This window comes from Nasonia vitripennis, assembly GCF_009193385.2.
Source record: "Nasonia vitripennis strain AsymCx chromosome 2 unlocalized genomic scaffold, Nvit_psr_1.1 chr2_random0010, whole genome shotgun sequence".
Lineage (NCBI taxonomy): Eukaryota > Metazoa > Arthropoda > Insecta > Hymenoptera > Pteromalidae > Nasonia > Nasonia vitripennis.
The window spans coordinates 1105534-1120188 of record NW_022279617.1 but is presented as its reverse complement, the minus strand read 5'-3'; the positions used below and the strand labels follow the sequence as shown (position 1 = coordinate 1120188).

Sequence of the window (14655 nt, the reverse complement as noted above, 5' to 3'; positions counted from 1 at the left end):
TACATTATTCGTTACGGTATTACCACCTGAATCCTCAGTATTCATCATTGTGATGAATACTGTTCATATTGTGATGCTTTTTAAGCAATTTAACTATACTGCCGAAATTTAATTTATTCACGACTGAACTATAATAGCCACTTTATTCCCTGAAAATCGGGACTAAAGAAGCATTTTATTCCCTCTTTTTTCCGCAAAGAACTTTATTCTCGCAAAATGCGGGAATAAAGTAAATTTGCGGGAAATAAACTCTTTATTCTCGAAAAATGCGGGAAACAAACCCATTATTCCCGCAAAATTTTGAAAAAATGTTAAAAAGTAGAAAAATTATGAAAAAATTTTAAATATTTAAAAAAAATTTTATTAAATTATTCAATTTAGCTGTTGTAGGTCCTACTTTTAAAAAATAAAGTGGCTACACAGTTCAGTCGTGAGTGAAGCACTATATGCACTATTTTCTCCATTCTCGTAGTTTTGCCTTAAGCCCTTTACTTTACAAACATCTGTAATGCTTCCATCGCTCTTTTACACGTGGTATGCATAAAATTTAGGACCCGCAGAGGTAAAACACTCTATATAGGCCCCAGGATCGTATTCTTCCAACTCGTCCATAAGCTGCCCCAAATACGGCCCCGTAGGCGGTTCATACCCGTACGAGCCATCGATTTTAGTATTAAAACTAACCAAGTCCATGTCATAGTACAAAACACGCTCGTCCAATTTAATTAGATAATCAAGCAGAATAAATCGTGCTTGCGCTGTCGTATGTACGGCGATGACAACGTCAGTGCAAGGCGAGTTGGATTTTAACTCATCGCTATACGTAAATGTATAGTACATAATCGTACCGCTTGCGGAGAGAAAATTTTAGATTACTACATCGGGATTCGTGACAAATTCCAACATTTCTTTTCGCGATCAATTCACATGCGTTTGCGGTAGATTGCCCCGCAATATACCTTGCGAATAAGCCGCCAGTACGTATTGCCGGATCGTATTTTGTAATCTCATACTGCCAAATAACCGTTATTGCTTTTGGTACATAACCGTATTCTAGCACTTTCTTTGTTTCTAACGTGACCCAACAAAATACAATCATTCTCGTTATTGTGATCTCAGTCGCCCTGATTCATAATTTCCGAGCAACACAGCGGGAAAAGTAAGCGATTATGCAGTTTAAAAGGTCATACCGGATAAAATAAATTGCGCGGTAGAAGTATCTCACACTGCACAAGGCCCTCGACGTTTTTAGTGAAAAGCTCGAAATTATCGCCGACCAGCTCGCGACACATATTTTCTGACGTATATTTTTGGATTCCCGATCAGAAAGATACCCGTTTTACAGATATATGGGTATAGAGAACAGACATCGAGATATCGTATCTGCTCGCCAACTTTCGCTCTAGCTAGAGTTACGACGTTTTCTGTGCAGGTTCTTCCGTACGTAGGATGATATCGTTCTACACTGAGAAAACTATGTAGTAAAATTTAGTATAAACCTACGAAAAATTACTATATAATATAGTAATGGAAGGTCATACTTGCTTTCTATTAAAAATTACTATTTTATGTAGTAAAAATTATGCCTATTGAAAATTACTATATAAGTTAGTACATTTTTTTTCTTTTTTTTTTTGAATAAATGAAATTTGAAAAAATTAGGGTTGATTTTATTATTTTATGCCTGCTTCATCTCGCAATGGGCACTCGCCTTTTCGCACTTTTCACAAATTCATTCACACAGATCAGGTTTCATGGAGATTTCGATGACGCTCGCAGTTTATAGCCCTATTTATAACCTAACCTAACTAATTCGCACGCATATGATAAAGTCGCTTACATGTGTTACGCTGTCGAAGATGTACGGAAATTTTCTTATATAGTAATCGTCCATTATTTTCACCGCTTGCGAGTTAAGAGTTAGACACGACGCCACCTAGGTGTAGGATTTATATATCTGATATCATGACAAAATTTAATTATCATCGCGAAATTGCAAGTATGTATATATTAGGAAAAGGATATTTGACAAATGAAAATAAAAAATGAATACATTGAGAAAACCTTATTTATTTAGATCCATAGTTTATTAATATAATAATAAGTCGCTGTCTACTTTCGCCCAATCAAATTCATTAACGTTAAAAACTTGGTAAGCTTGAAAGTGTTCGTTATAAAAACAATCCTTCATTTTTTTTGTAATAAAAATGAATTTCGATTCACCAACAATAATTTCCTGAACTACATGAAATATAGGCCCTGAAAACGAAAATTCAACTAAAACACTATTTGTTTTTATTATTTTGTCGTAGTATTTAACCGATTTAACGCTTACAATATTTTTCTTTAGAATTAAATTAAAAATTTTCTTGTAATCTACTAATTCTGCAATGAATTTGTTTTTATAACAATTTGATTTAAATATCGGCTGGCTAACTTTCATCGTCACAAATCTACAACCTAAGTTTAGTTGATGCTTCATCGCAATTGTTTTAGTAATATTCACACGACTTGTCGTACTTTGAGATGTATTTTTACCATCTTGATTTTTACTTTCAAAGCGAATACAACTAATTTTCCATAAGGGACCAAACAATTTCATAGATATCGGGTAGTGAATAAGAAAGTGATGTTTTGGCTTAAATTTGTTTGAAAGACTTTTACTTACTGATAAATATTCAAATATTACCGATTCTAATACTTTATATGTTGATGGATGCAAAATATCACTGATTACAATATTTACTAATTCTTTTAATAGTAAGTACATATTCCAGTATTCATCATTAGTTGGTATCAAATCACCAATTATTAAATTAAATGTAACATTTCCGAAGACGACATAACGACGCAACCATTTTTTATAGATTTTTCATTCAATTCTGTTAGATGATTTACATTATATCGTCCTCCAAAATCAAATCCACGTAATCTTATATTTAATACTTCTAATGTGAAAAGTTTCCTATCGTCGATAAAATTTTGGAGTAAGAACGCTACATCATATCTACAGATTCCCTCCAAAATATCGTGCATAGCATCAACAGCAACGTTTTGTGTTAAATGGAAATGATTAATCTCATGTAGAACACAAGTTTCTATTATGCCTGAAATTTTTTGATCATTTAAAGCTAAAAGTGTATCATAGTTTTCTTTAGTACGAAGTTTACATTCTTTTTCTCTAAAGATATCGTTTTTTTCAGACTGTGTTGTAAGACAATGATGACAAAATAATTTTACATTAAACCAAGTATAGAATGCAGTCCAAGATTGTCTCCAACAAATAAAACTAATTCAAAGTAAATTTTTTTTAGACCATGAGATGACTCAATTTCCACTCCAAAATTGTTTAAACAATTTAACTCTTCTACTACTTTACTGAATCTGATGGGATTCTTAAAAACTTGTCTATCGAGTGTATTAAAAAGTATGAACAAAAAAATGTTTTCGACTTTAGATTGATATTCTGGTGGCAAAACAGGTATATTTATGTATACTGCACCGACTTTTACAATTCCTTTATGAGTACCTAAGGGATTATTGTTTTCATAATCATCGAAGTACATAATTAAAGGCAGTACAGTTCTATTTCCAAACGTTAACGCTCTTTCTTTCCAATAATCGGCTTGCACTAAATTGCTTATAATTTTACTGTTTGATTGTAATGTTTTCATTATAACACTCGGTTAATACTGTCCTGCCGTGTTATAACCAGGGTCAGAAGGGTCCTGTTTATTGTAAATTAACGTCGGGCGTGCAGAAGGCACGGCTCGGCCGACTCAGATCATGCACGTGTTTTTACACGAGCCCGCGGAGGCGGCGTAGGTCGGGTCGTAGGAAATAACACACGAGAAGTTTAGATAAGGAAATATATATTCAATTGTAACTATACACGGAGGTGCAAACGCCGCACACTTCGACGAACGATAAAGAGAGACGAGAGTTATTACCCTGTCGACGTGAGAGAGTGAGAGTGCAGGTACTTACAACTCGGTAGTGGCAGTAGTACTTGACGCAACGGACGTGGTCCAGTCTCGGACGTGGAGATTTACAGTTCGGACGGGCGTCGCAGCAACTCGTCGGTAACGCACGGACGAATATCGTTCGCTCTCGAGGTGCTCGCAGGAATCACAACAAATCCGCGTATACAGTAGCGCGAGCTACTCGTGTGGATAGCGCAGCGAGACTAACTCTAGTCGCGGTTCTCCCGGCCGTCGGCACATCGTTGTCATATCTCGCCAACGCTGTGCGGCCAGGCGGCAACCGCGCTACCTATGCTCTCACTCTCTCTGTCTCTATCTTGCCTCGTTTCTCGTTCTCGCTCGTTTCGGCGCTCGTTGGCAGCTTGCTGAAACAATAATCTTATTACATTTAGTACATAATTAGCCGTTAGACATTTGACGTGCACTTGGCCGTCACATCATGCACTCAATAGTTTGATCGTATAATCCTGGCAGTTCAAAAAATTTTTTTTAAACTAGTCTTAACGGAATAAATTGGGCATGTATCGGAATGTGAATCAAGGTTTGAATCGAGTTTACATTACGATATTCTTCTCGTTCACCAATGTGATAACTCTGAGGATCTATAAACGTTTTTAGACTTCGGAAATTCTCTAACCTTTTAAACTCTGAGTCTATAATGTCCAAGCAATTTGAAAAACTACCTAATAACGTACTAACATTTTTTGACTTCTCTGTATTTTTTTATCAACTTCTCGTACGACTTCTTTTTCTAAAAGTTTAAAAATACCTCTAAGTAAATCTTTAGTTTCACTTATGATATCATTTACATATTTCCTTGGCATTTTCTTAAAATTTGAAATTTTCGCACTATAGTTTATAACAATCTCTTCAAGATCTTTGCTTATTAAACAATTTGGTTTTATATCAATTTCATCAGATGAATCATAAATTATGGATTCTTCTGATTCACTATCACTAGATTCACTTTCAAATGAAGCTATCATTGGTTGATGGATCATTTCATGTTCAGATTGAGGTTGAAATAAAGCTGCCGTTGGTTGACAGATCGCTTGATCTTTTGATTCTTGAATATCTACGTTTTTACTTATAAGAAGCGAATTATGTTTACGTAAAACATGTTTTCTTAGACCAATTCGATTACAATTTTTGATGAAACAAAGAAAAGTATCAGATGTTTTATGATACGTTGTCACATGGTCAAGAAGTGATTTATAATTTTCGAACAAACATTCGCAAGTATCACACGTTATTTCATCTATATTCGACAACAAATTTACAATCCACGTATATATGCTATAAGACCTTTGACTTCTAAAGTAATGTTATCGAATTGTAGATTTATATTATACAATATTTGTTGTAAAAATACCCAAATAGTTTCGGAGTTTTTTGGGTATTTACAATCTAAACTAAAAAACACATGAAACGCCAAATCCAATGCCTTTAACGCCGTCTTGACTTCGAATAACTTGATATTCTTAACACTTCGCCAACTGCAAAGATTACCGGCTGGAATGTTTCATGACTCTGCATGTACCGTTGTTTTAAATCCAGTAACCTGGGTCGAATATCGTTGGATACCTATAATAGAATTTTTTATCAGTAAAAATACTGATTTGTACATACTTGTATGTATATCTTCAGTTGTAGTTTTGCACTTGCTATGTGACAGTACAATCTACCTACCGTCTGTGCGTGTGTTTATGTAAAAACAAAATTACCTCGACTCTTAAAATAAACGTCTCTCGACGCTCTTGAAACGTTAATTTTCGAGGTGGATCACCGTTCTCAGCTGCTTCTTTAGTCCTTTTATTATTTCTTTTCGGTTTGATTAAATGGCATAGTAGATATAATATAATAAAATCTTCTTTTTTTAAAAGTTAAAAAAAGCCAAAATAAATAATAATATAATTAAAAATCAATTAAATTATATTATTTTTTTAACCTGCACTCATTCTCTAGTTTTTAGGATATTTATTAAAACAGATTTGTCCAACCCCTTAACTCCACATGAAGCTAAGTTTTCAATTAAAACAGGTTTAATTTTTGTCCATTGTTCTATAGTAATTTGTTGTTTGTCCGGATACATCAACTTGAAATCAATATGAAACTAAAACAAAATATATTAAATTAAATAGCGTTATAAGCCAATAAAAAATTCATTCAATTATTAATTATTCTAGTAGTTTACCAATTCATATGCTCGTTGCACTTTTAAGCATGCAAACTTGTCTATGTACTCGTACACTGATAGATTAGCTTCGACTAACAATGATCTCCGTTCAGCATATGACTCAGTCCATTTCCTATGTACTTCTTCCCAAGGCTCCAGGTGCTTAGACAACCAATTGATATTATCACTCTCTGAAAAATAATATTGATGAATACAAAAATTAAGATTAGCATATCGGAAATTAAAAAAACTACTCACCATTTATTTGTTCAAGTTTCTCAGCATCTAATAGATTTGCTGGTCCATTTCTTTTCAAATTTTTTAGCAAATTGGCTTTCCGCAGAACCGACTTTGAGTAGTTGTAGTGGTTCCACAATTTACCACTGGTAACTAAAATCTGCTCGCCTTGTTTAACAGATGCTGTGAAGTACACACTTGGATGTTCATGTATAAAGATACTGCAAATCTCATTAGCAAGTATCTCGAAACGTTCTCTTGTTATTCTGAAAAAAATATACATGAAAATTATGCTTCACTTTTATCATCCAACTGATTTTTGCAAATCAGCTATACGATGAATTCAATTCAATCTAATAAGATTTTCAAAAATGTGCTATTTGATCAACTCAACTGATTTTCACAAATCAGCTATTCGATTATTCTAGTTCAATCAAATAAAAGATTTTCAGAAATAAGCTATGTGATGAGCTCAATAACTGATTTTCACAAATCAGCTATCCGAAGAGTCCAATTCAACCAAATAAATGATTTTCAGAAATGAGCTATTCGATGAAATACTTGTTGGTGGTTGGTCAGTTTCATCGTATAGCTGATTTTGAAAAATGTGAACAAAGGATGATTTACTGAAAATCAGCCATTCTTTGGAATTATTACAGAGAATGGTTTAGTACACATTGTATACTTGATGAAACTAACCTAGAGAGTGATTTTTTAACTATCAATCATCTCTACACAAATCTATCCAAACATTGGTCAGCATTGACATTTCTTAGTAAGTAATTCCGCTCTTGAGCAATCATTTCTCGTACAAGCATGGACTTTACATTATTTTTTAGAGGCAGTCTCTTGTCTGAGCTCTTTTATATTCTTTAAAAATTATCTTTCCATTAGTCCGCTTTTGTAAATATTCCTTTAGTCCCTAAGATAAGAAACATTCTCATTAAAAATAATTCTTGGTAATATAATATGATAATAATTAATAGTTTCATACGTACTGTTGTTATTTGTAATTGAACCCCTTGTTGATTATCTTTCTGCTCTATGCCTTGAGCATCACCTTCAGGATCCCTTTCCTGTGCACCTCAAGCACCACGTACAAGATCTTCCTGTCTTCGAGCACCAACTCCTCGTTCTCTTTCTTGTGCACCTCGAGCCACCTTCAGGATTCTCTTGCTCTATTACTACTTTTGCTTCTACTTCAAACTCAGCATCAAATTGATCCTTAAAGAAATATATCAAATAAAGATTAGATTATTTATATAAAATTGAGTAAATGTACATGCTCACAGACATTAGACGGGTTGTTATAACCCACCCGCAGGCTCTCTCGCACAAGCCCCTGGATGCCGGCAACCCGCTCGACAGCGCCGCGGCGCGCCCACAGCGCCGCTAGTACCACGCGCGGCCGCCAGGCGGCTGCCGTAATCCCCAAAGAGGAGCAGCGCCTTAGAGGGCATATAAGCGGGCCGGTTTCCAGGCCGAGGCACCTCTCCCACCCCGCATCAGACCGCGTCTGAGTGGCAGCAACGGAGCCTAGGCTACTTGCACAGTACACTCTAGCGCAATAAATCTGATTTTTGTTTTAAAAAGAAAATACTTCGTGTACTTCTTTTTTCCCCCTTTCCTAATCAGCACTTCTCAGCGCTAATTCGGCGCACATCGATGCCGACCTTTGAAACTCTTCAGGAGCTGAGGGCCGAGCGCAACTTGTTGCACCTGTTGCTTGCCGAGTCCAACCGATCGTTCATCTCAGAGCGACACCAGCATCGGAAGCCTCCCACTGCCGACGCCGCCACCAGACCGATCCCACACCAGATCGCCGACACAGCAGTGCTTAAACGGATCTGCCGCCGCCCGCCACTCCACCGCCTGGGTCAAGGCCACACACCCCAGGATCATCATCCGACGTGTTGAACGCCGAATGGCCCGAACATCTACAGCTGATAGATATCCCTGTGCAGCCCACGACTGATCCAGAGCTCCAGGACATTCGTCTCTACCATCGGACAACCCCGACTCCGGCAGCCACAAATCCGACAACGCAGTTACAAATCGTCAGTCGGAAAATAGCGGCCAGGCAGTCTGCGCAAACAGCACGACGCAGGAGCATCACCATCTCCCCTCGGAAGAGGAGGCCGCCACCAGGGAAACTATCGCCGACGAATCGAAGGCCAGCTGCTCCCAGACTCCCAGGACAACGTCGCAAATCGAAGATCACCTCTAATGAGATCCTCAAGGTTCCAATGCTACTCCCCCTAGGGAGAGCACCCTTGGTCAAGAGAAGACTCCTCCGGGACCCATGGCCTTGGTGGCGTTCACTTTCCCCTTTGTAAATTGGGAGTTGCAACCTACACCGGGTTGGGCGGCCACCCCCTCGTCCAGACTCGATCCAAGAGTCGACCTAGAGAGGTCCGAGCAGTGTCCGCTCTCTAGGCAACGAAGAAGCCAAGGACGGTAAGCCTCAGCAAGCCCTTTCGGCCTGCCTACCTCCTCACCGCCTGCTCTACAGCAGGCCTCTTCATCACTCCGCTCTCCAAGGAGCGAACTCCACTGACATCAGCGAGCTGCATGTCGCAACAAGCACACGTGCCTCCTTCTCTTCACCGACCTTTTTAGACCACCCCGACTAGCCCGCTTACATCAGGGTTACCTGACCGTCACCTTCATCTGCCATACTGTATAAGCAGTCAAGCACGCATAAATGATAAGGGAGAGGACATAAAATCACCTCTTACCTATGATATGCAATGAACACATGAAAAAAAAACTAAGGAAATAAGATTAGGATACAGGCCCAAGTTAAATTCGATTTTATGATGATGCAAGTTAATGACACCATACAATATTTATAAAAAATGAAAAACCCGACACTCCTTTGCATTATAATGTATCCAAAATGTACTTACACTGAGTAAAATCTTTAGAATCCTCCAATTGCTTTGGCGTGCACGTGTCCGCGTACGGCGTCGATCCTTGACCTACGTAAGAACGAAGTCGATGTTCGCGCCGCAACACGCTGCTCCGTATTTTTTATACTTATGTTTTATACGTATTTTTTATACTTTTTACTATTTTATATAGTTCAATTATAACCAATTGAATATTAAAAACTATTAAAAAGACTTTCTACTATTTTATATAGTAAAATTTCCTGGACTTATATTAAAAATTATTATTATTGTATTAAAATTTTCTATAAAACAAGTATGACCTGGCATTACTATCAAATATAGTAATTTTTAATGTGTTTGTAGTAAATTTTAATATCTAGTTTTCTCAGTGTAGTAGAATTTTCGCCGACACAAAATAATAAATTTTGACGATACTAAATTTTACTATACTATATAGTAAATTTTATAGAAAGAAGATCGTAAAGAAATTTTTTGTTCTTTAACCACCTTTTGCTTTCTTCCTTAGGAAGAAGCTCTTGATGGTCAGAGAACAATTATTATATTCTCATCATACATTATTATTTATTATATTTTACAAGTTTTAAGAGCGATTATTAATTTAGAAGAGAAAGCTAAAACAAATAAAGAAATTGTTGAGATTAATTTTATATCAACAATTTTCAGAATAATTCTCTCATCTCTTCAGAATAATTATTTACAAAAACACGGAATCATCCAACGTGCGGAAAAATATAAAGAATACTCTGCAATCATTTATTATTTAAAATATTTGATAATAAATCCGTAATTTAAAGGTTGTTTTAGAGCTATAGAGCACTATTAAAACATTTGATTATTTTCAGTCTAGCCAGTGTTATTAAAAGCGTCGATGTGTTCGGTCAGCTCTTTATTAGCCAAATAAGACGAGAGTATATAAGTTTGATTACTTGAGTTTCCACTTACGCTGATTCTCAGGCTCGGTTCTTAGTAAACTATTATATACATAATTTATAAATGCATTAAAAAAGAATTAACAATTCTAAATAATTGCTATCGTAAAATCACTTTTACATAAAATTCATCATAAAAATGTGTATATATCATCTATAAATAAATTGAATTAAATATAAAATCAAAATTTAATTTTGAGTCAATTAATTGTAAGAAATTTGAGATACTTCTGTATATATACTGAGAGATTTGTTCTTGATCTTAAGCCAGTACTCAAAAAGAGCTTTTTTCTTACCATCTCCACTCCATGTTCTATTTTCTAGAGCTTCATGAAATTCTTGCAGCAAGTCAACAGGATTATTTTTTTCAAAAAGTTGCACTAACTGTTCTTTATTTTCAGTAGTTTAGTTTGGAGCTTGTTTCTCATTTCCAGTTATCGTAGTTTCAAGATATTTTTTAGATTTTACTCTTTTTTGCATAACAGCATAGTCTATAGCTTGACTATCAAATGACATAAGCCCAGCAGCCGTGAATCCATTTATGACGGTGGCTTTGTCATCTTTCATACTATCTAGAGCCATTTTCAAAACTTTTGGAAAATTTTCTCTTTTCAATATAACCAATTTCTTTTTTTAAACTTTCGTCAGTTAACAGTTACTTTTATTTTAATTTTCAATTTAACTAGAAGTTCACCTATACGGAAAAATTGTACATAGATCTATGCATAGATCTCTGCACATTATTTTGGTAAGCGCGCATAAACACGCGCGTGACTTTTGTCGTTCATATAAAATAAATGTATTATACAGAATAAATTTACATCCTAAATAAAATCCTGACTTAAATCCACCAATTATATTTCATGCTCAGCAATATGGCTGCTCTCTGATCCAATATTGCGCTACACTACAACTCATCTTCCTTTAATAATAGGAAAAGCACGAAAATCATGCATGTTGTACTAAAACTAATTTAATAATAATTCAAAACAGATTTCGTTTTAATACATCGACATATTAAAAGTACTAATTTCCGATAATTTTTGAAATATAATTAGTGTTGAAAAATTACCATCTAGATCTAATGATAAAAAAATAAAGAAAGAAAATTCAAGAATGAAGCTAAGACCCTACTGAAAAAAATCAGATGACAATCAACTGATAATCAGCTGATAATCATGCCAAAACGTCAGCTGATTATCAGGTGATTTCGGCTCAGTATTTTTAATAAAGCTGATAGTTATAAATATGCGTTTATGTGAGATAAAATGTTGATGATAATCAGGTGATAATCATTCAAAATTTGTAACCTTTCATATATTTATTATAAGTTGTTTAAAATAAGTAAAATTTATAAATTTCAAATAATGAGGGCCAGTACTGGTGTTACCATCAGGATGATAACACAAAAACTTTAGCTGTGAGCTCCAAAATTTTTATTTTTAAGCAATTAAAAAAAAATTTGTTTAAATTAAATTATTGAAAAACAAAAATATTGGAGCTCACAGCTAAAGTTTTTGTGTTATCATCCTGATGGTAACACCAGTACTGGCCCTCATTATTTGAAATTTATAAATTTTACTTATTTTAAACAACTTATAATAAATATATGAAAGGTTACAAATTTTGAATGATTATCACCTGATTATCACCTGATTATTATCAACATTTTATCTCACATAAACGCATATTTATAACTATCAGCTTTATCAAAAATACTGAGCCGAAATCACCTGATAATCAGCTGACGTTTTGGCATGATTATCATCTGATTTTTTTCACTAGGGGAGCGATCAAATAAACAAAATTAATATTTTCCAGTTTAAAGATTATACTACGTTTGGTACTGAATGCAATAAAAATACTTTGTACACGAAGAGAAATTTTTTACGCAAAAATATAATTTTACTATACTACATAGTAAATTTTATAGAAAGAAGATCGTAAAGACATTTTTTTAAGACACTCTGTGTGCGAAATTCGATTTCTCCCAGCTGCGTAGCATGTACGAAAATCGAAAATGGATATTAAAATTATATAGTATATTAAAATATATTTATATTAAAATTATGCAGTATATTAAAATTTGATTGAGTTTGTTCCAGAATATTTTTCTCCGTGTACGTTTTACCCCAAAGCTTTAAATGCAGCAGTAGAAATGAAAGCGTATCTACGTCTTGAAAGCGAGGCCGTCAAGACACTCAAGTAAATTGGATGTAGGATTGAATTTTACCGAAGCGCTGCAGCAGTCTGCTTTAATAGTCGGTTTGGTGTTATTACGAAAGTGTCATCTGCAGACGATGCTTGGTTCTCATTCTTCTTATTACTGTTCATCATAGAAGTCGCTGGCTTTATAGCAGAAGTAGAAGAAGCAGTAGAATTAGTACTAACAGTATTATCGCTATTAATAACAACCGATGATTAGTAATGACCTCCAGCAACGAAAATTCTTGACATTTTACGATAATATTGATCCGCTGTACATAACATACGTAAAACCCTACAATACTTTTTACAACAAATTTATTTTGATACAACAGCTAATGTATTGTTCCTATAAGTACATTTTGTTCACATATAATGCATACATTAAATAAAATTATACTATGTTACATCTAATATAATGAATAAAACAATCCCTAATAGCAAAGAAAATTTTTTGAAATATTAAGCATTTTTTTTTATATAAGATATTTTTGCAATCATTCCAAGCAAATTTCCAAAACATTTCCACAAGATTTTTTGTCTGAGGGTGAAAACATCTCTAAAAAATAATGCAAAAAATATTTGAAAATCATTTTAAAATATTTGCCAAACATTTTTTGTAATATTTTTAAGAGATAGCCAATCCTAAAACAAACACATATGTAATTTTCTTAAGATCGTTTAAAATATTGATATTAAATATTTAAATAAAACTGGCAAAAATGCTTGCTTCGATAGCGGCTGACATAATATTTATCATATTTTTGTATGGAGCATGTTTTAAAAAAATAAAATATTAAAAATTTATTTTCTTTTGTATAAAATATGTTAATGTAATTTTTAATCGTTTTAATACAATTTCTAATGAGATGAAACAAACAATTTTTTCTTTTATGCAATATTACTAAAGATTTAAATTGATTAATTATAATGGTTTAGTAAACGTCAATAATTTAGTTTTATGACGCCGTAAGCTTAGTAGTCGACACCGCTAGAACTGCGATAGAAGGGAAGATACGGAAAGGAGGAGCCAAAAAGTACTGTGCTATTGTTACACTAGATGTTAAAAATGCGTTTAACTCAGCCAGCTTGGGCAAGATACGCGAGGCACTACGGATGAAGAGGTACCCGCATATGTCTTATGTCTGACTACCTAAAAGACAGAACCCTTTTGCATTACACAAAATGCGGTACACAAACCTATCAAGTAACCGGAGGGGTCCCACAAGGGTCAGTGCTTGGCCCATTATTGTGGAACATCATGTACGATGGAGTACTTAGGCTAGAGCTACCCGAAGGGGCAACGGTTGTAGGGTTTGTAGATGACATTGTAGTAGTGGTAGTAGCAAAGCTAACGAGGCAGTAGGTATAACCCACGATTGGCTAAAGCAGACTGGACTTGAGCTTGCTAGCCACTGACAGTGGACGGACACGAAATAGACTCCCAGCCCACCATTAAGTACCTGGGAATCACAATAGACGCCAGACTAACGTTTAAGCAGCATATCGAGAAGGTGAGCAATTAGGCAGCAAAAGTCGGTGCTGCACTATCGTGACTAATGCCAAATGTGGGTAGACCAACGCATGGTCGAAGGTTAATCGTATCCAGTGTAACTATATCAATTATGTTATACAGCTCCCCAATATGGGCAGACACTATGTTGGTGCAGTCCTATGCACGAAAGCTGCCAACAGTTTATAGGAGAAGTGCATTGCGGTTCGCTTCTGCATACCGAACAGTATCAGAAGATGGACTGTGCGTTATCTCAAGTATGCCGCCTATTGACCTTCTAGCAACAAAACGAAATGTTGCGAAATCCTGCTAAAAATAGTCCATAGAAATCGATCAGACCTTTTATCAAATTGAATGGTAACCCTGGCGAGAAAAATCACGTGATTTATCACATGATCAATCACGTAAATAGTCACTTGATTTCTCATGTAATTTATCACATGATATCTCACGTGATAAATCACGTTAAAAATCACGTCAGAAATCACTCATAAAATTAAAGTATTTCTTTTAATTAAAATGAATTATTTTATTTTTACTAGACAATTATGTAAAATAGATTTGTTGATAATCCAAATAAATTGACCGCAAAAAAATTAAAAAAAAATTTGCTCTAACCGAGGATCGAACCCCGGTCCTCAACTTCCCAATCCATTATCTTACTGCCTGAGCTATTTGTGCTGTTGTAAGTATTGAA

The 14655-nt window shown here is 34.9% G+C and overlaps 1 protein-coding gene across 1 annotated transcript; it reads right to left on the bottom strand.

Annotated features, from left to right (window-relative positions):
• Positions 1–5936: 5936 nt before the first annotated feature.
• LOC116416569 lies at positions 5937–8969 on the bottom strand. The gene is made up of 5 exons (XM_031925495.1): positions 8895–8969; positions 7547–7620; positions 6418–6662; positions 6178–6350; positions 5937–6096 (listed from the first exon to the last, which is right to left on the bottom strand). Exons 1-5 carry the CDS (start codon positions 8967–8969, stop codon positions 5938–5940), a joined length of 726 nt encoding a protein of 241 aa, XP_031781355.1. The 3' UTR covers position 5937.
• Positions 8970–14655: the final 5686 nt, after the last annotated feature.

Excerpts from the sequence above, each read along its gene's own strand:
- LOC116416569 (XM_031925495.1), bottom strand. The coding sequence starts at position 8,969 with ATGCAGCTCGCTGATGTCAGTGGAGTTCGCTCCTTGGAGAGCGGAGTG. Across the intron at positions 6,663-7,546 it reads AATCCTGAAGGTGGCTCGAG|AATAACAAGAGAACGTTTCG; the intron begins GTGCACAAGAAA and ends TATTTTTTTCAG. Across the intron at positions 6,351-6,417 it reads GAAACTTGAACAAATAAATG|AGAGTGATAATATCAATTGG; the intron begins GTGAGTAGTTTT and ends ATTATTTTTCAG.